General features: G+C 36.2%; 1 protein-coding gene and 1 non-coding gene across 4 annotated transcripts in view; both read right to left on the bottom strand.

Annotated features, from left to right (window-relative positions):
- Positions 1-19848, bottom strand: part of LOC107285341 (putative RNA-binding protein Luc7-like 2) — a 48604-nt gene extending 28756 nt beyond the window's left edge. Inside the window, exons 1-3 of one of the 3 annotated variants that reach the window (XM_015813521.1) lie at positions 19695-19848; positions 18280-18398; positions 61-157 (exon numbers count right to left, since the gene is read on the bottom strand). In XM_015813521.1, coding sequence (XP_015669007.1) covers positions 61-157; positions 18280-18398; positions 19695-19832 — 354 coding nt within the window. In that variant the 5' untranslated portion in view covers positions 19833-19848. Of the gene's footprint in view, positions 1-60; positions 158-11260; positions 11343-18279; positions 18399-19694 lie in introns of those variants that run through there. The other 2 variants (XM_015813517.2, XM_015813520.1) reach the window with 2 other exon arrangements.
- An 835-nt stretch (positions 19849-20683) lies between these two features.
- TRNAR-CCU lies at positions 20684-20756 on the bottom strand. The gene has a single exon. It is a non-coding gene; the product is annotated as a tRNA-Arg (tRNA).
- Between the last annotated feature and the right edge of the window lie 1041 nt (positions 20757-21797).

Here is a 21797-nt window from a genome sequence, read left to right as displayed (position 1 = left end):
CTGTCTTAACTTATAATTTAATATTTATGAATATAATATTTATGAATATAGAATACGCACTGTTCCTAAAAGGACATCATGAGGACAACAGTTGAGAAGATGACTTTTGCACACTCTGTCATCACTGAATTTAATTCGCTGACGTGTAGTATCCCCTGCAACATAGAAATATACATTTCCGATTAGAGAATCATATAATATTGTATATACCATTCATACTTTTCATATACTTTCACTTTTGTTCAAAAGAACATTCTACTTTTCACAAAAAGAAAAATATTAAGACTATATCATTTCAGCCTCCGCAATGGATGCAAGTTTCTAAAATAACGTAGGAAAACTAAAAACTCTACACTGGGTGAAAATTCATTGCCTTTAAAGCAAATTTATGAAAGGCATAAATTAATACTCCTAGTAAAATTGGTTATATTAGCAAAACATTTATACCACATTTTCTGATGTTTACTGAATTTCTGCTGTCAGTTCTTCAAGATCTAATTTTTACTTCAGGCAAGGGCAACACATACTGAAGGTATGTATTTCAGTATGTGAAGTACTGTATCACTGGGAAAACAATGTCTGCAAACAGCATTATTCAAGAGAGCTGAAATCCTGTTTGATTATATAACATCTTAAAGATAATTTGAAACTTTTACAAACCTTTATAAACCCCAAAGCATCAACCTGCTTACCACATATTGAAATTCAATTACAAGTTTAATCAGTCACATCTGTGAACAAGGTAGGAAAAGTTTTATCCAAATAATATGCAAAACACTGGCTACTGATTTATTGCAGATTTTCCCCCAAGACAATTTGCAGCAGAATATTCACTGTCTCAGATTTGAAAAAGATAATTCCATAAAATGTATTTTCAGTCTAAAGATGTAGAATCAGATACAATCCTTATATTTCCAGGGTTTTTTAAAATGTATTTTAAATTATGATTATGTAAAATGAAAACCTACTGGTGAATTACTGAAGCAGAATATCACTGCTGGGAAAAAAACAAGAGTTTTGAAACTTTATCCCAACATTATTTATTTCAAAAAGGAAAAAGGTTTAAAATAAAAAATATATAGCCACTACCCTATTCTCATAAACCTAGAAGAATTTAAGCCTATACAGCAATTCTACACTTCAAATTTCTAATCTAACCACCCTATTATGCAATTCCAGAATAACTACTTGCCCTAAAAAAGAACTGACGTAACATTTTCAGATGGGCTGTATTCTGCTCAAGTATTTGTTTCTGATATCAATGTTTATCAAGGTTAGTCAAATAAGCAATTCACAAAGCTTCAGAGTAGTTCAACAATAGGTTTTCAGAAGCTGGGTTTTTAGATTTAGTAATTTTATACTAATGAAAATTTAGAATTGTCTTTAAAATCCACACCTACTACTGCAGAAAATGAGGAACTGGGATATTTTCCCACCAATTTTCCTCTCTTTTTAAAGACACAAATTGTTGGTTCCACATTAACACATCTGAAAAGTTAGCAATAACTCACGGCTCGGCGAATGCGGGGCCTTTCTGACACTCCCTTGCAGAAGTAGGCAGGCATAGATACATTGAACCTTTATAAATAAAACAAGGGGCTATATTGTTCAGTTTGTATATAATAAACTCTGCCAGCATTTTAATTACAGTGTCTAGAAATACATTGTGAAGGTAAAGAGTAATAGGAAACCTGAAGTATTTGTGCCTGGTAGCAATGAGTCAGCTTTGTAGTCAAGGGAGATTTTGTTAGGAAAAGCTATCTAAATTATAGCTGGAAAAATATTTTGATTACTAGGTACCTATGTTCTGTCCATCTTCTGCTATAAGCAATCTAGGAATTTGCTTAAAAATTTTATCCCAGTGCCTAGAATTTCAAATATATTTCCAGCCATGCTTAACACTTTACTTTTTAAAAACCCATTTGTTTCCAGATAAAACTTATCTCAAAATGCAAAATCACTATTAAAATATATTTGCATGGATTAGCAAGTCAACATTTTAAAATACAAATTTTGAAATACAGATTGTTTATCAACATTCAATAACAATGGTAACTGAAAGCAAAATGGGAAACAGCTTTTTCTTTTTACTGTATATTCTATGTGATCAGGGAAATTTATTCTTGCAATTGTCATAATGAATGTATATGAACAAGTTTGGTGTTCTTTAGAAACAGTAACTTCCTTTAAAAAATGTCTGGCCCAAACCATATTTCACTACTTCATAAATATGGAAGCAATTATATACTTGCATCTCATTTTAAAAAAAAATCCCATGGTCAATTGCTACATTATCTTTTAATTTACAACATAATCTCCTGATAATAACAATTAGCTCCCTAAAACATGTGTTCTCCACCAAATAATAATTTAGTGGAATCTGGAAATACTAATCAAATTTCATGTCTTTTACTAATATATATGAATATATTATTTACCCACAATACATTTAACTACATATTCTTCTAGAGAGATAGAATAAAAGTGTGCATATTTTTTCAGCTAACATTCTATTGTTGTAAGCATTCAATTATTTAAATACATTAGGATACATTTCTCATTATTTTGATAGTTTCATATAAACCATGATTTTCCTCCCATCTCACCTACTAATTACCCCAGTAATGTTACTGATATTCCTATTACTGAAATCTTCTTTAGCTTATACAAATCCTAATTTTATGTTATCAAGAAAAGTTAGAATGATGCTAAAAATTAACATGTCAAAATGCATCAACACGGATCAATCGACATGTATATTATAACATTTTAATCTGATATCCCTAATACAGATAGTGTCAGAATCATGTCCACAGAAACCACATGCAGGTCAATACGTAACTCTTTCAATAATTATAGATTGATTTTCTCTGTTAGTGGAGCAGCAATAATCTAAAGAATAAGAGCTGAGAAAGAGGAAAATCTTATATTTTTCACTCCGATAGCTGACTAGATTACTGCTTTCTTACCTCTCTAAAAAAGCAAACATGACTATATGTGTGTGTATTTGTGTATCAATCAAATAGCCTTTAATTCTGTTTGTTGTAACTACACTTAAATGATTACTTGCAAAACCAATTATACAAATTCCTCAAATTCCTACTTCAACAGAAGCTATGTTTCAAAAGAGTAGGACATAAAATATTAAAGACAAAAGCATCAATTGTTTAAAAATAAATGCCCAATTACATGTGATCTTTTTATATCTGATTAACAAGAATATTTTTCTGTTAGCATAACTGTGCATGCATCACTGTGCACAGAATAACAAGTAGGTAGAATCAGTCTATTTGTGAAATAGAAAGATTACACTTGGCATTTACATTACGAAAGACTTATGTAGATATTAAAACTTGTTTAGCCACTTTGAATATTTTTATTACAAAGCTATGCTAAACTAAATATTATTAAATATTATTAAATAAATAATCACTCAAAAATGCTCTTCGTAATTGATTTTACCAATACTGCATTTAAAAAGCCATCCTTTCAACACAAACAATTTCTCTTTTCTTTCTTTAATCAAGGATAAAAATAAAAGACAAAATACATATTTCACTAGATTACTGTTACTTGAAAGTCTGGGAAATTGCTATGCTAAAAAATAAATACAAATAAAAGCATGTTTTAAAAAACTCCACAACAAAGGAATATTTGATCTTCCTTTTCTAGTTATTTGAATAATGTGTATTCTAGCAATTACCTTCATTTAAACAAATCTCATTATATATAGGAACATTATCATAAATATGTGTATTAGTCGTTAGAAATGCATATGTGGACATATATGTATACAAATATGTTTATTCCTTTTAAATCTTTTTGTCTTTGAAAGATTATTTTCATACTGTTCTGAAAATATGATTCTGCTAATAATGCAAAACATTGTTAGCCACTCATGTCTGTTCATAAACAGCAGCATTAGTCTGATAAACAAATCTAGACAGTTTTCTCCCAGCCACAATTTGGTAAATGACGTTTTCTACAGCAAATTATATTTTCTATGGCAATCCCTCACTATATACAGCATTTGCTTTTAATAAATCTTTTTTTAAAAAATTACTCCAATGGTTTCAACAATATTTTTTTATAAATTTTGTTCTACAATATACTGTATAGAAATTATATCTGCATTTATTATGTAACCATTCCTAACATTCTCCTTGCACTCTGATATTTTTGTCAATTATAAATCAGTTGCAAAAAAACTTTTTTGGATTAACAAGTGGTAGAGGCTCAACTACATACATTCTTGTAAAATACTTTTACCTACAGTAATTTTAGTCTGTTTTTTGTCTGAACAGGAGGAACGTGATTCTGGAGCACAACCCACTGAAAGAGATGCTGCCTGATTTGGTGGGATTCTATTATTTCTGTAGTTTTTAGAAAAATCTCAAGTCATCTACAGTAGCGGCCAAAATTGTGGAAACCTTTTGGGAAAAGTATATTTTTGAGATTTGGTTGCTAATACCACTTTCTTTTGTAGTAGTACCATAAAATTCTATATCAATGGAAAGATAATTTAATCAAGAATGTTATGCAATAATTTTTATGAAGGATTTGCTATTAGAATAGCAGTTATAAAGAAGAAAAGTAAAACACGTAGAAAAAACGAGATATACAAAAATTATCACCATAGAAAAAATGAGATATACAAAAATTATCATCATAGAAAAAACGAGATATACAAAAATTATCACCATGTCAATTAATACTTAGTTGGGTAACCTTTAGCATGAATTACGGCCTTACGACGTCTTCCCATGGAGTGAATCCTAACCTTAACCCATTAATCACACAAATTCTGCCCACACCTTTTGATGTCATACAACCCCAGATCATAACACTGACTGGGTGTTTCACAGTACATGTAATGCAATCAGGATGCAAATCTTCTCCGATTCTTCTCCTTACGTATTTTATGCCATCACTACCAAACAGGGAGATCTTGGTCTCATCACTCCAAATAACACTGTCCCATTGTTCCTCTGTCCAGGTAACATGGGCTTTAGCCCAGTTTAGTCTTTTCAATCTTTGTTTGAGAGATAAAAGTGGCTTTTTTTTGTGGAATTCTAGATTTTAGGCCGAATTCCTGCAGTCTGTGCTGAACAGTCCCAGTCCTTGCACTCAACTTCACATTGCATTGCACCATTTCATCTTGTATACACGCAGATGATTTTCTTCTTCTGTCACATAGGCACAGTCTCTTAATTCTTCTATCATCACTCGCCTTTGTGCACCTTTTCCTGCCTTTACCAGTGTGGTTTTGTAGTGACTGAGTCTCCTTATACCTCTTCAAAAACTTAGAAATGCCACCTTTGGTTAAGTTTCTACCAATTTTTCTTCTAATTTCTTGATAACTATAGCCTTGTTCACTTAATAATACTATTTTACATCGCTTTCTGGGTGACCAGTCAACTCTTTGCACCATTACTTTAATTTTATTACGTTTTACAAGCTCACTAAATGAAAGAACACAAAAAACCCCAACCAACTTGACAGCGATCACATAACACACTGACAAATGTCCTCCTCTCAGCTTCAATACATGACATCAATAACTGAATCCTATTGTGATCTGATTGGCTCATGGCCAAAACAAGATGATACCTGATTGGCTCTCTAAACACTCATGCTCATTGGCTGCAATCAGATGAAGGAAAGCTACCTGATATTGACCTAAGCAAGTTATGCTTCCTTTTTCTGGTTAATTGGCTATAACTTTTTATAAAATACAGATAATTGAACAAACTTTGTTGCATTACATTCTTGATTAAATTATCTTTCCATTGATATATAAGTTTATGTACTACTCCAAAAAAGTGGTGTTATTAGCCATCAAATCTCAAAAATACACTTTTCCCAAAGGTTTCCACAATTTTGGCCACTACTGTACATAGTGCTTTTAGTTACTTGATACACCGTCATAAAGAGAAGCAATAATGTATTTATGCCAGCTTGTCTGCATATGTCCAAATCTTGATTCACACCATTAAGCAAACAAGATAACACAAGAATGCTGATAGATTGATCAGCTGCACTTCTATTTTTAAAAAAAGGTGGGGAAAACCCATTGTTCTCCAGGTATAATTGAACTACAATTTTCATTTGCTCTGGCCCATAGTTGTACTTGTGGTTGTATGGTTGTATTTGTACTTCAACAATGTATGGATGCTTATAGGTTCTGCTTCGTATCTCTGCCTAAAGCTGTTTAAACATTCATCTATGAGACAGTTATATACTGTCATAAACATAGATATAATAAAATGAGTAAGAGAGTGCATATAAGCCAGGGGTGTCAAACTCAATTTCATTGAGGGCCGCATCAGCATTGCGGTTGCCCTCAGGGGGCTGGGTGGGTGCAGCCTACTGGGTGGGTGTGGATGGAGGGGGTGTGGCCTACTGGGTGGACATGGCCAGTTCTACATCGTTCGCGAATCATGTTGTCACAGGGAGTCCGCAAAGGATTGAAGAAATGTTATGATTAAATCTTGAGTTAAGTCTTGGGGGGTCCATGGCCATGGACTGTGGCCACCAAAGGAATTTAAAGAGGGTCCGTGGTAAAGAAATCATAAAAAACCCTGACACTTGAACTAATTCTCATGACAACTTCCTCCTAATTCTGTATATTCAAACATATGCTCAACTAGGTTAGATAAGTAGAATTCTTGCACAGAATTATAGAAAATATTTATCAACTACCTAGAAATCCTACTTTTAAAGCTAATTCCAAGGTTTGAATCCTAGCTCACTCTCCTGCCTTTTGATTCAATAGCCATCTAGCTTACTCATTTCACTGCCCTGAAGATTCCTGACATTGATTTTTAAAACTGCTTTTTCTGATGTGAAAACCAGAGATTCCTGTCTTGCCATCTTCAATCCTTATCTCGTTTCCCTCCCTATTTTCATTTTCCCTATATGGATCTGGAGATGGCAGAAATAGTCTTACAGAGAAATGAAGTTGTTGTGTCCTATTCATTTCTGCTATTTCAATAGCTGTAGTTACCGAAGTTTCCCTGCTTTTAATACGTTCAATTCATCTTTCCTCCTGGCTGGAGATATCAAGAAGTAAGGTATTTCCAGTTGTCCTTCACTTGAGTTGAATTAATTCTCTCCTTAAAATCTCTTAAGCCTTTTTCAGATCTATGTTTTCCAGGATTGCTAGGAACTGTAAATGTCACCCTCCCCCTTTTCAAGCAAGCCATTTCCACCTCAGAAAAAGAATTGCTAATAGATGCCAGAACCACAGAATGTGTGGTCAGGGAGTTTGATTTATGAAATACTGCAAGTGGAATTATCAAAGGAGGAGAAAGATATATACACTTTTCTTATATTGATATTCCTTCCAACAAACTCAATTATTTCACAATATCCTTCTCTGAAATCCAAAGTACTTTCTATCTGGAAGTCTTCACTCTACTAGTCTATAAGATGGAGAGAAGTGTGTTCAGTGTATGTAAGCTGTAAACAAAGGCTACTGAGTGGATAACATACTAGAAATGTTTCAGTAAAATTTAGCATCCAGTTTTAAATTGTCAGATGATTATCACATATAGGAAATTTTTTGATAAAAAGTCTGATCTGATTTCTAGCTGATTGGGAAACCTTCTTGGCAATGATAGTTAGAAGGACATTTGTAGAAACCTTGGACAACCCAACTGATTCTTCAGGAGGCTCTGAACATTTTAAATTTCCTGCAGAAAACGAACGGCTTTTGGGAGGGGGAAGGGATGGGAAACATTAGTAGCAAGTGTAGCAAATAACTTAAATTACCATGCACGAAATAATAGTTACTTCAAGAAGAGGTAAAATACCAAATAATTGCTGCGAATTCATATACCAATGAAGATACTATTCTGAAATGGCACATATCCTTTCTATTTCTCCAACTGTGGATGATGGAAACAGGACAAGCAAAGCTACATATATTCAAAAATGAAATACAGCCGTTCAAAAACAAAGAGTACCATGTGAATCAATTATTAATATTGAAAAAGCAGACTGTAAAGGGAGGCAGATATTTTAAGAAAAAAAATTGCAAAAGGAGACATTTCATGATGATACATCACTGAGTTCCTCTGAGCCCCTATAGATTAGAACAAAATTTCCCCCAAAATGCTTGGGTCATATGTTCTCAAAACACACCCCTTCACCTTAAATATAACACAGGGCTGATGCTTTGGAAGTTCCGGTCTTAATGTAACATTCATGTATGATCACAATATAACCATAGAATTCAATGTATCAGCAGTTTTATTGGCAGATAATTTTTTGATGCTGTCCAGCTGCACTGGTTCTAAGTTCTATAATCTCTGAAGCCTGGGTTGTTTTGTGTTAGAAGAGAGGGTCCTCATTTTGCATATCCTCTGGTCATCAGTCTTATTGATTCTATACAAGAATGGACAGTAGAAAACTGCTAGGTCTTAGAGATGTACAGCTCACACTAAATACAAGAGCTAGTAAACTTGCCCAGATTCACATCAAATGTATCAGGCAGCAAAGCAGCGGTACAGTGTTGAAGGGAACAGTTACAAACCTTGAACCATCTGCTAGGGCAATTTCTATGACATATGCTAGGCTACATGGTTCATCATGTGTGTGGTAAATAGCCCATTTGGATCCAAGTAAGTTGTAACACAGGAGCAAGGCATTGACACCTTGAACAGTTAGTGAGAGTACAAGAAAATCTGTAGCAGTGGCTTAATATTAGTGTTGGAATACAGAAGATGCTCCAAGCCATTAAGACTAAAAAAGGCAGAGGTGGTTTCATACCTGTAAATTAATTATTCCACATTCCCAAAGGGTATAAATAGGAAGCCATGCATTTTAGAAATTCTCCATCTACCATCACCTAGAACAGTGCTTTGCAACCCATGGTACTTGTACCACTGGCGGTACTTCAGCACCTGATAGGTGGTATGTGTACGATGGGTTGAAAAGCACTGTAAAAAAAAAAGGTAAAAGTGTAGCAGGGGGATGAGCAGTGGCAGCATCGCACAGGCCTGTGGGAGAGTCAGCTGGAGCTGTGGTGTTGCTGGGGCTCTGCTGAGCTTCCAGGCTCCAGCCGATTGGCAGCACATAGCTGGAGGTGCACCAAAAAGAAAAGGGGGGGAGAAGAGGAGAGGATATAAAAGGTTTTGGCGGGAAAGGGAGAGAGAAGAAAGACAAGGGGGGAAAGAGAAGGGGACACAGAAAGAGAGATGGAGAAGCGCAGCTTTGAGGAGTCAGCTGAAGGTGCACCAAAAAGGAGGGGGGGAAAGAGGAGAGGATATAAAAGGAGCAGGGTTTGGCAGAAGAGGGAAAAAAAGACAGGGAAAGAAGGGGATGGAGAAGAGGCTGTGGAAGGAGCGCCCAGCAGGCAGAGAGGAAAAAGAGAGAGGAGAACAAGCTGTCGAAGGAGAGCCCAGCAGGCAGGGAAGAAAAAGAGAGGGGGGAAGAGGCTATGGAAGGAGAGCACAGTAGGCAGGGAGGAAAAAGAGTGAGGAAAGGGAAAGAGGAAGAAGGGCTGACCAGCCAGCTGACCACCAAGGTAGTGGTGCATATTAATAAATATGGATAAATTCAACATACATTTGTCAGTGCAAAGGGAAAGTGATTCAGCAAAGGAACCGCCATTGAAGAAATTAAAACCGGTACTTTTTCCTTTTTTTAATGGTTTGTAACATTTTATTATAGAATAAAATACAAAAATACAAAAGCAAATAGTAGGACACAGTGGGGAGGAAAAAGGGGGGAAAAGTGAGGGGGAGAAGGGGAAAAGAAAGTTATTGATTTCTGACTTCCTCTGTTATAGTAGAATGAAGCATTAACATAGAACCTCAACTTTTTACTTTTCCATAATAGTATAAACTAGCCATTTCTATAACAACGAATCAATCTAATCAGTAAAACCCAAAATCCGCCTTTTTTAAATCAAGTTTTTGACACCTTGCTAAGCACTGGTGGTAGTCGAATATTGTCATGTCCTAAAAGTGGTACAATCTGTGAAAAGATCGAAAAGCCCTGACCTATAAGTCCTATCTTTCTAAATATGTAAAGTCCCAATGTCTGAATCCTAGTTTTCACCTTCTCACTTCTTTCAGTCAATGGCATGATGGCTATTGATTTCACAATTTTAAAGGTCTTTGTCATCTGTCTCTTGTTTACAAAATAGTTTTCTTGGGAATGAATCAGATTCCTATCTTGCCAACCTCACCCTTATATGAACAATTTTTAAACAATGTTTCTAAGCAAAAACACAATACCGGATGACACTGTATTTTACTTACATCAAAAGTTGTAATCACATAGATAAAATTATTATAATGTAATAGTAAATCAAAATAGAAAAACAATCTACCATGCATTGAAAAAGGATTACTGTATTTCCCTAGGGAAAACTCATTAATCTGTGTAAGCAGGTTCACATGTGAGAAATTTCTTAAGATCAAATTTAAGCTTATTTTGTTTGCATACATTTTATGCAACCTTTTCCCTTTTCCCACTACATTTCTTCAAAATGTGTTCACAAAGGGACTAAAATGTTTATTACATAAACTGTTGTAAATACTGTTCAGAAACCTCACAACATATACCTGTTTCGTTGAAGTAAACTGTTCAAAAAATTCTTGTAAAAATATTCATTTGCCAAGAAATATAATATAAAAAAATGATAAAACCTGAAATACTGTATGCTCTCAATGTACAATAGCATCAGAGAAATCCAACCAATTATTTTCTTATTTATATATTGTATCCAGTCACACTGCTTAAAATAAGCCACCAGAAATATTTTAATACCAGGGCTAGGAATTAACTTGAAATGCTGGTTTGGGTTAGATTTCCAGTATCAAAATATGTGTGCCAATAGTAGCAACAAGGTGAGTGCCTTCTTCCTTTCTTCTAATCAGGTAAATCTGCTGACGAACAATAGAATGGGCACAATCTCACATTTCGGTGCTAATTAAGATCAGATCCTTTTGCAAGAATAGTATCTTACCCTTGTCACAACCCTATGCTCTGGAAACAAAGGTATTAATCCTTCCGTTACCGAATACACAACTCTTTCTCCGGTTTCCTGAAACGAATCGTACACCCAAACCTTCTCGTATCTCAGTGCCGAAACCCGGGCTCTGGTCTCTCACCCGGCCCGGCCCTAATGGAGAGGAAAATATAATCGAGACACAAGCCCTGCCAATCATCATTCTGGGCCTTTCTGTTTTTCGTCGACATTGCCTCCGGAAGGTTTTCCTAGCTTGACTAATTAAGCAGCACTTCTTACCGTCACGGGAGGTGCCCATGAGTTGGTCCAGCATCGCGCGCATCTGAGCCTGTGCCGACATCCTGAAATGCGCGGGGCCCGAGTGGGCCGGCCAAATCCGTATAAACCCCGCCCACAGCGGCCTAGAAGATCTCGAACCTGACGCTGCGGTTGTTTCTCTCAGAGGCGTCCTAAGGCGGAAGCAGCTTTCCTTTTTATCGCTAAGCTCGGCGTAGCCACAATGGCGCTTGCACCTTCCGTTCTTGTCGAAAAGGAACAGACAACCGCCTCGTGCCCGGCGTTACCTCACCACCGCGATTACCCCGCGCGCCCGACCTCTCCACGCTTGCCTACAGTGGCGTACGCGCGCCGCCTGGAAGTAACGGACATCCGTGCGCGTGCGCTTGTCTCCCGCCTATACTTACTATTAGTTTCCCTCTGATTGGCTAACCTGGAAACTGAATCAGGCAGGAACTTCGGGCTTTTTGCCTTTGCTGATTGGGTTGACGAATTCGTTATTCCTTTAGATTCGCGTAGGAGCTGATTGGTGGCTTCGTGTGGCCTCTTTTTGTGACGTATTTCTTTTCATTTGGATCATAACACAATACGGGCCTTTGATTTGTTTATGTCGAAAGTAAAAAAATTCTTCTGTTAAACTTCCTAAATAACTTTATTTGTTGGTCTGCTTACTAAAGCTATCAAAAGTCTAGACAGAAACTGGTGTTCCAAAATCTTGTGTTCTCTATAGAAACCTATAGATTTATTGTATAATTATTGAATAACCTTTCACAGGTCACAGTGCACTTCAGATGCATATACCGGTAGTCCTCAACTTACAATAGTTCATCTAATGACCGTTCAAAGTTACAACAGCAATGAAAAAAGTGATGACCATTTTTCATACAACTGTTGCAGTATCCCTGTGGTCATGTGATCAAATTTTGAATGATTGGCAACTGACTGATATTTATGATGGTTGCAGTGTCCCAGGACTATCTGATCATCTTTTCTGACGTCACAAGCAAAGTGAATGGGAAAGCCAGATTCACTTAACTGTCGCAAGAAAGGTCGTAAAATGGGGCAAAACTCATTTAACAATTGTCTCACTTAGCAACAGAAATTTTTGGCTCAATTGTGATTATAAGTAGAGGACTAACAGTAGTGCTCAAAGGAAATTTATATACACATATACATGCATACATATATATTACGTATACACACCGGCATTGGGAAGACTTATTTAAAGGAGCAATGAGAAATAGAACTGCCTATAATTAATTACTACAGGTAGATCTCAACGAATGAATCCCACAAAATGGTTGCTTATGCAAATTTACATTATTCAAAGTTATATTTCTATAGAAAATATGGTAACTAATTCCAGCTTGATGGAAGAGGCAAAATATTTAAACATTCTGTGGGAAGTCAGTCCCCCCAGAAAAGGAAATAGTTTGCGGGATATTAAAGAAGGCAGAATATTATATTTCCCCAAATGAATAATAGAAAATCTTAGGCAGAAACAACCCCCCCAGTCTCTCTGCCCCAAGCAAAAACCAGCTTTGTAGAAATGCAGATTTGATAATCCTTTCAGAAAGACAATAAAGGATAAAAATAGCATTTAAATATATGAATAGCAAAGTTACAGAACAATTATAGAAAGCAAAATAAAAACCAAGAATTCTAAATATCATTTCTAAAACTTACACTGACAAAAACATCTTTATTGTCTGTCAAACTATTTTAGTAATGTAAACCAAACTGTTTTTCTTTAAATCTTCATACATATTTTGGTAGACACAGAGTACTTTATCCACACCTAAGGGAACTTGCATGTTTCAATTGAGTCTAAGGTCAACATAATTTTTTGCTTTACAAGCACTGCAGCTCAAAAGATATTTTCACTTCCTGCCTGAACAGGGGGCTGGACTAGATGACCTCCAAGATCTTTCCAACTGTATTATTATTATTTCTATGCCAGTGTACTTTACTCCCACCGTACTATTTTCCTCTGACTAAATCATCCTTTTCTTCATTTTGCATACATAAGAATTACCAGTATCTAAAAACCTAAATGCAACTGTGCCTGCACTAGCCTCAATTACTCATGTGCTTAGTTTCACATTAACTGAATTTTGGGTTGTTTTAAATGTGAACTGATATCAATTTACAATAGGCATTACACTGAATACTGAATTATTTAAACTCACATCATAATTACAATTTATCTACATTAATAAAGAAGTAAATAATGTATTAGACTTTCTGAAAACTTAAAAGAGTTGGATTTTTTTCTTTGCAATTTTATCCAATTGTAGTCAATTCTGTATTTTGATATTTGGCAGCACGAAATAAAAACAAACTGCGATTTACAATTGTGATAAAAAAAAATCAGACCATGTCTCAATATTAAATGGACAGTGACTGCAAAGTTGAAAGATGAGGAATTATAAATAAAATCAAAAACTCTATTGAGCTATCCTCAAAGTGAGAAAAATGAACTGGCTATAAAACTGGGTAACAGAAGGCATAAGAATAACAGTTATAGGAAGGTGTTATGTTAAAATATGATTGATTTTAGCTAGCAGTCAATACCTGGTAGTTTTTGCATGGTGATATGTAAAAATTACCAAGATTATATTATAGGGAGATTGATGTGAAAGTAATAGATGCAAATTTGGTTTGTACAGGCAGCCTTAAAACATGAGAAAATAAAGGTACGGTATTGTAAATCTATATATTACTAAAACTCTGATTCCTGTAACCTGTAACAGGGTGAAACAGTGCACCATAGGACAAAACCTTTTGGAGCAGGGGTCCCCAACCCCTGGTCCGTGGACCAGTATTGGGCCGCGGCATGCCAGCAACCAGTCCGCACAAACAAGCAAATGCTCATTCACGGGATGCAGGCAACACACAAAACCATGCTCCCTCCAGTCCGCGGAAAAACCTCTCTCCATGAAACTGGTCTCTGGTGCCCAAAATGTTGGGGACCTCTGTTTTGGAGGACTTTCAGTTTTGACCCGTAGCGCACAGCCGAGGGATTGCGATGCTCCGTACCCCACAGCTAGTTTCGCCCTGCAGGGGACTCTAAATGGGTCTAAAGTTGCCCTGGAGAGGCGACAAAGAAAGAGGGGCGCCCTGATGATCGTGGAACGATGGCGGTCATCCTGCTCAATCCACAGGAAGCCCTGTAACCCAACAGGAGAAAGGCTGGCCACACCTCGGTGACCAGCCCAAGTCTTGCAACTGAAATCCAAAGGCAATAACCAGAACAACAGTGAACAACATGTTTGAAACTGGGTGAGGAATTCGATCTTCTCTCTCTTATTTTGTATCTGATTTCCTGGAAAAGATTCCCAAGAAACAAAAATCCTCCCAAAGTGAGAAGGGGAGGGAGTACACCCCCATCCTCCCATAGACGGAAGTGGCAAATTAAACTCTTATGGGAAACAAAAATATATTGAAATGCAGTTAAAAATACTACAGTCTGGATAAACAAACACACTGAGCTGCATTTTTAAGCTGCATTTGGTTAATCTTCTAAAGGGGAAGTTACTGGAAAGCTTTCAGGTGGTTAAACACTTTGGACTGAAATCTTGGCTGGCTGATAATTATAAGACCCCTGAAAAGAAGAACTGTTACAAAATACTGTTTTCAGTGGTGCTTTGATAATTGAAAACATTTATAAACATTTATAAAAGCCATATATAAAGATAAGAACTACACAAGATTTGGTTGTTTGGATTTTAAGATGGGCTGGTTTGATAAAGCTAATTAAAGATACTATGGTACCGGTGAAAAACTACTTAGAGGAGGAAGACAAAATGGATGTTGTATATTTATCTAAAAATGATAGAAAACCACACCTAACACCTCCTGCTGAAGACCCCAATGTGGACCATCAGAGATCTGCAGGAACAATGACTCAAGACAATGCAAATACATTCCAGGAGAAAATATATGCAATGCTGCGACAGATTCAAATGACAATTGTCTTAAATCATGACGAGATTAAAAACAACTTTGATAACATAAATGAACATATCTCTAACCTAAACTCAATTAAACAATGCTCAAAAAATGATGGTAAAAATGAACAAATAAATCAGACAATAGAACACAAATCAGAGGAAAATGACTTAAATATAGAAGCTACAAATGAAGAGAATTACAACTTAATACAAAAGAAAATCCACAAAATTTTGCTACAACAAAGGAAATAAAAAAGATGTTTTACCTTCCAGGACTTCAAAACAAACTTGAAGACAAAAAAGATTTAATAAAATGGATTAAAGAGCTATCAGGAGAATTATTAAAGCGTAGGAGAAAAAAACAAATATACTTGTCTTTTTTATCTCCAACAATATGTATAAAAATACAACCTGACAAGATAAACCTACTGATTTGGAAAGCAACCTGGCAAAAGAAGAAGATTAGAATTAGATTTAAGAGATGTGATTCAACTTACCAGATGGAATACTATATGACTAAACACTTGTTTGAATACGTTTAAAAAATATAAAGTTTGGATATAAAGAGTCCCTATAGTAAGATTGCTAGATGATGTACTATATGATTAAATACTTGTTTGAACATGGTTAAAAGAATAGACAAAGCTTGGACATAAAGGGGCCCTACAGTAAGAAGGATAAGATATATAAGTAGTATAATACTTTTATAATATATGAAATGTAAAAATACTGAGATGGTGTATTTGAATGAAAAGTTTGGATATTCAAAGGTACTGAATTTTGAGAAAATTATACTGATAAGAGTGGTTTCAATACTGAGGGGAAATTAAGCTTAAATAAGAATCTTGAAAACAGGACATATAATGACTTAATAAGATGACTTCTATAAATACAATTGAAACATAAGCTGATTAGAAAAGATGTTATATGTTGATGTTATTGTTATATGTACAAATACTAGAAAAAATGTTTATACCCAACTCTGTATCTATTGAAAGTATTAAGAATTATATTTGTTTAATGTAGACAAAAGGAGAAGAGAGGATCAAGAAAATATATTATCAACTAACATATTGATCAATTATAGAAATTAATTATTATTCTTTTTAAATATATGAACCCAGACAACACATTGTTCACTAAGCACTAAAGATTGTTACTTCCAAATATGTCCAAAATCCAGGACCCATGACTCCTGTGGAACTAAGATTTTGTAGATTTTATAAAACATTTTATGAAAAAAATATCATAAAAGTTTATGACATAATACAAGATGTCATAAAACATTTCCAGTGCTGATGTTTGAATGTGCTATACAGTTCAACATGCATTTTTTTCAAGACAGATAGATGTCTAAATGTATACCAACTTTTCCAGTAAAGGCAACACATTAGAAGCTGTCATTGTTGAAGGCATTAAGGAATCTGGTAAAGAAATATCACTGAAATGGATGATTCAAGGAGTCATGAGTTGTCTAGTCTATATGCTAACACCCTGTGCCCTTTAACTGGGCAAAACAGTTCATCACAGGGCAACAATTTTTGAACCAAAGTATAGCACCTCAACTGGACTAATTTACAGAATGCATCCAAAATCTGAAATCAATAACTCCCACGGAATTGAAATTTGGCAAATTTTATAAAATGTTCTGACATATTAACTGTCATAAAACATTTTCTGTGGTCAGTCCATGGTGTTTGACTGTGCTATACAGTTTAACATGGGCTATTTTCAAGCCAGATATATCTTTGAATATCTCCCTGAATTCTTAAGCACTTTCCAGTGAAGGTAGTATGTTAGAAGCTCTGCTATTGTTGAAGGCATTGAGGAGTCTGGTAAGAAAATAGCTCTTAAGTGACGATCCAACTAGTTTGTTTAGTGCCTCTATAAAATGAGCTGGAAAGAATGTATTCAGTGGATTCCCATTTGTCTACCATTGCGGAGCAATTTTAGTCTTCCACAGAAAAATTAAATACTTGAAATTTTCCTGTACTCATAGACAGTTACATTGATTAATGTGATAAAAATAGTTTGCAGAAAATCTTTTGAATTCTAGGTTAGGTATTTCATAATGAAATTGACTTTGATAATTCTCTTAAGAAAGATAATCATAATGCACTTTTTGTTATATATATTTATTTATTTATTACATTTGTACCCCGCCCTTCTCCTGGTGGACCCATTAATTATCCAGAATCCATGGATAATGTAAGTTAGGTGGTTTAAGCTGAGTTTTGCAGGACAAGTGATATATACTTTATCTGCCAAGGCACTGTAGATGATTTTATCAATAATATATCAAATAGTGATACAGCTGTGGTGACAATAATATAGTAAGTCAGATGTGATCAGAGAACTCTGGTGTTATCTCAGGTGAAAATAGCACCAGGGTTCTCTGATCTTTGTTTCATGCTAAGATTTTTGTTGTTAAAATACTGCACTTATTAAGATATAGACCTCAGTTAATAACAGCAATTGGGACTGGAATTGTTGTTGCTAAGCAATGTGGTTATAAAGTGCAATGTCATGTGATCATGTAGTTTAGCAACAGCAATTCCAACACTACTAATTGCCATTGTTAAGTGAATCATTGGCTTCCCTATTGACTTTGCTTGTTGGAAACCAGCAAATAAGGTTGCAATTGGTGATTTTGGAATGCTGCAATATTGTAATTGTGAGCCAGGTACTGAGTGCCTAAATTGCTATCAGATGATTGTGGGGGCATTCTGATGATTGAACTCAGTAGACAGGTTGAAACTTTGAACCATTACTGAATGAGTGATAGTGTCACAATCCTGGAAAATTATATTACTAAAGGCATCTAAGAGTTCAGAACAAGTGCTAGCTGCTATATATTGTAGTGTATATGAAACCTAAAGACAATATCAGGCTAGAAATTCTGTATGACATACATTTTTATTTAAACAGACCATTTTGAAAAAAAAATACAGCTCAAAAATTCTTATGAAATAGTTAAACCACATTTATGGTTCCCATCCCTTTCCTCCAGGTTGTTGTGGTAGTTTAAATCCTACAAGTCCTGCCACTATGTCTGGTGATCGTTCTCCTTTGCCATGATATTCCTTATGTAGTACTAAGTGTTCCCGGATACTACGCAGAAGACAGAGATAAGTAGCAGCCTGAAAATGTAAGTCATGCTGGGCTTTGCAGAGTTTTTCACTGGTTACCTGGAGTCAGAGAAAAGACATGCATAAGAAACGGTATTGTTTAAGTCTTTCAATTCAGATAAATATATTTTTAGCTTACAATAACAAGCCAATATGCGTGTGTCCAATAAAGCTGCCAGAATTTATTAGTGGCAGCACAATGATAGCATATATGAAACTACTGTTCCACATAGAAAATTAAAACCTAAGAAAATGTTCACTTACATTTTTATTCCATTTTTAATATAATCCTATCCTAAGGAATAACACAATCCTACCTTGTAAATACTTTCTCCATGTGCTTTGCATTATAATGTCATGTGACCAAGATAAAAGTTTTTTTTTAAAAAAAAAATCTTCCAAATTGTCTGAACCAGTGGCTCTCAACCTGTGGGTCGGGACCCCATTTGGGGTCGATCGACCATTTCATGGGGGTCGCCAAGCAAGGCTGTCCGCCATTTTTTTGTCCGCCATTTTTTTTGTCCGCCATTTTTTCCCCCCTTTTCCGGCGGGTGCCTTACCTCCCTTGGGCTGGGCCAGCTGGTGGTCGGCCTGCTCCGTCTCTGCTGCTTGCCAGCTACGCCTCGGCCAGCGCAGGGGGCGGAACCACGCATGCGCGGCACTCCCGGGCAGGGAAAGTCCTTGACTTACGACCGGTTGGGTAGTCCTCGACTTACGACCGGTTTAGTCCTCGACTTATGACCGGTTTAGTCCTCGACTTACGACAGGTTTAGTCCTCGACTTATGACCGGTTTAGTCCTCGACTTACGACCGGTTGGGGTCGCGGCATTAAAAAGGTTGAGAACCACTGAACTAAGCTATTCACAGTAGCTTTTTCCACTCCACGCAGGTGTAACATTCCACATGTTAGAACTCCACAACGGCAACTCCTCTCCTCTGCTTGCAATAGTCCTCATTCCACTTGCTATGGCTCTCAGCTGCCATACCCCGCTGTATTGCATTATGTCCAAACAATGCAATATGTTTAATATCTTGAAATTGACATCGAATACAATGGGGTGGGGGAGCAGAAGAGGATCTATGAAATGCCTTGAACCTTCTGCACAAGAAACTTGCTATCGTACGCTTTAATATTTTAGCTTTAACAGTATCATGAATCAGTACAAAATTACATTTTAGTTAATAGTTGCATAAAAATCCAGGTGCCTACTATTAGGGACTAGCGAAGCTGTGGTGACCCTAAAACAGAACTTCTAAAGCCCAGAGAAAAACGCCATATTTGAAGGCAAAAGAAGCGAGTCGTTATTAACGCAAAGGTCGGACAGATTTCGAGTATTAGCAGCGAAATACACATACCCGATGGCAGCGGAAAGCTTCCTTCAAGTAACGATATGCTGCCTTGTTTCTGTAACAGACATCGCTCCCTCCTAGAGCAGAACGGAGCTCCCTCAGTAAACCGCGAAAAGTGCGCAGCGGCGACCCGAGAGACGCCATCTTGCTTCCGCTATTGGAATGCGATATCCAGCCAATCAGAGAGCCCAATCAAAAAGAAAAGATCTGGCACTTTTCAATAGCACGCAGTGTAAACTTACAAGACCAACCGGGTGTTTCCAGGTCGTGTTCTTTTCATCTTCAGCTTTATAGAAGCGCAATATTTGAGCGGGACGCGAGCATTTCAAACGTGATGGATACCTAATCTTTTGTTCCTGATGTATTGTAACGTAGTTGCCATCAGTTCAACTATTAGAGCTTCATCTCATCCATTAGTTCAGGAATAATGATACAACGGAAAGCGTTAAATAATTCGAATATATCGATGAATTTCAGACCCGTTTGAAAAGAGCAGGAAAGCAAGGGAAGCTTTGAGCCTTTTCTTTCAAAGTAATTCTCTGCTTTATTTGGCCCTCGAAAGGGTTCGTATCGGCCCATTAGAGGAGATTTCCGCGACCCGCTACTCTCGAAGTCGTATTTTCGATGCATCTACGGGGGGCCGATGTGTAAGTCGTTCCTAACATGCCTAAAAGCGAGATTTCAGTAAACGATTAATATATACTACTATGTTGATACACATTCTGTAATAGGGAGAATATTGCCTTAAAACGACCAACGCAATACATTTGACACTGAGCTAATTACATGTAGTGCTCCAAATATATTTTTCCGCTCAATTATAGGGTTATCGTAGATAAAAGGAACTTTTCACAGAGCATTGCTTTTAGTGAGCCCCAGCATTAGCTACGGGCGCCACTATGATTTTCACTGTACTTTTGCATTCTGAAGCAAGATTTTGGTGTGGATCAGCAACTTATTAGGGGGAAAAAAAGAACATAAATCAAAAATATAATCACCCCAGATGGGACTCGAACCCACAATCCCTGGCTTAGGAGGCCAATGCCTTATCCATTAGGCCACTGGGGCTAGTACAAGCCAACTTCTTCCAATCATCTAGTTAACATCACAATCCTTTGTAGATTGGTCCCACCCCTTCCGATCATGTTATATATTCATGGTTAGTAACGCTTTACACTCAGGAAGTCAAATCATAGATATTTTTACGTGATGCACAGTACACCCTAAGACCCATATGGAACTGGATTCAAAAGCTTTCTAACAAATCACCTGCATCTTCTGCTTTCACAGTGGATATTAGAGCAGAATATTAACTTGTCCATTTTGTTCAGGTACTGATTTGCATATAAGTAGGAATAGACGTTCGAGGAAGAATTGTACTATTTCTTTGTTTCATTTATAAATGCATTTCAGAAACGTCCTCATATATTTTTTGCATTTGAACATTTACCTGGTAGCACCAACACTTTTTTAAGTATGGTATAGTCTATCTTCTGTCCAAATTTTTGACATCTGATGTGTGTACTCTACATGTATTATTAATCCCACCTTTTTATATGTAATTGAAGTGGCGAACATACCTAATATTCCAGCTATTTTCCCCATAACAACCCTGTGAGATGGATTGGATTGAGAGAAACTGACTATACTCAGTTTTTCCTCTTCCTCGTAGATGTTTTTCCCCCCCAACTTCTGAATTGGTCCATAATTCATATTATTTAACAGTAAAAGAGTAAAAAGCAGTAAAAAGCCAGAAGTTTACATTCATTCTTCCAGCTAAGACTGCAAAAAGTTATGCTGCCTCCTACAGCCAAGTGTTAATGTGCTTCAGTCACAATGCTCATGAGTTGTAGTTGTTAAAAGATTTAATATAGGATTAGTGCCTTCTCTAGCTTTCTTTCTCCAGCTGGAAAAAACACCACCAATTGTTCTCCATAATGTATGGCAGAGCACAGTTGGGGGACCCTGAGTATACATGTGCAAGATTGAAACCAAACGTTTAATTTTCAGTGAAATGTGTAAATCAACATGCAATTGAGGTTTTGGCACAGGAATGCTAGGCTTTCAACAGACTGAAGTTTGTTCCCTTGTTCAAAAATCGTCTGCCTG

This window comes from Protobothrops mucrosquamatus, unplaced genomic scaffold (genome assembly GCF_001527695.2).
Source record: "Protobothrops mucrosquamatus isolate PMUCROS unplaced genomic scaffold, P.Mucros_1.0 scaffold162, whole genome shotgun sequence".
Classification (NCBI taxonomy): domain Eukaryota; kingdom Metazoa; phylum Chordata; class Lepidosauria; order Squamata; family Viperidae; genus Protobothrops; species Protobothrops mucrosquamatus.
The sequence above is the reverse complement of the archived record's forward strand: the minus strand, read 5'-3'. Positions and strand labels throughout refer to the sequence as shown.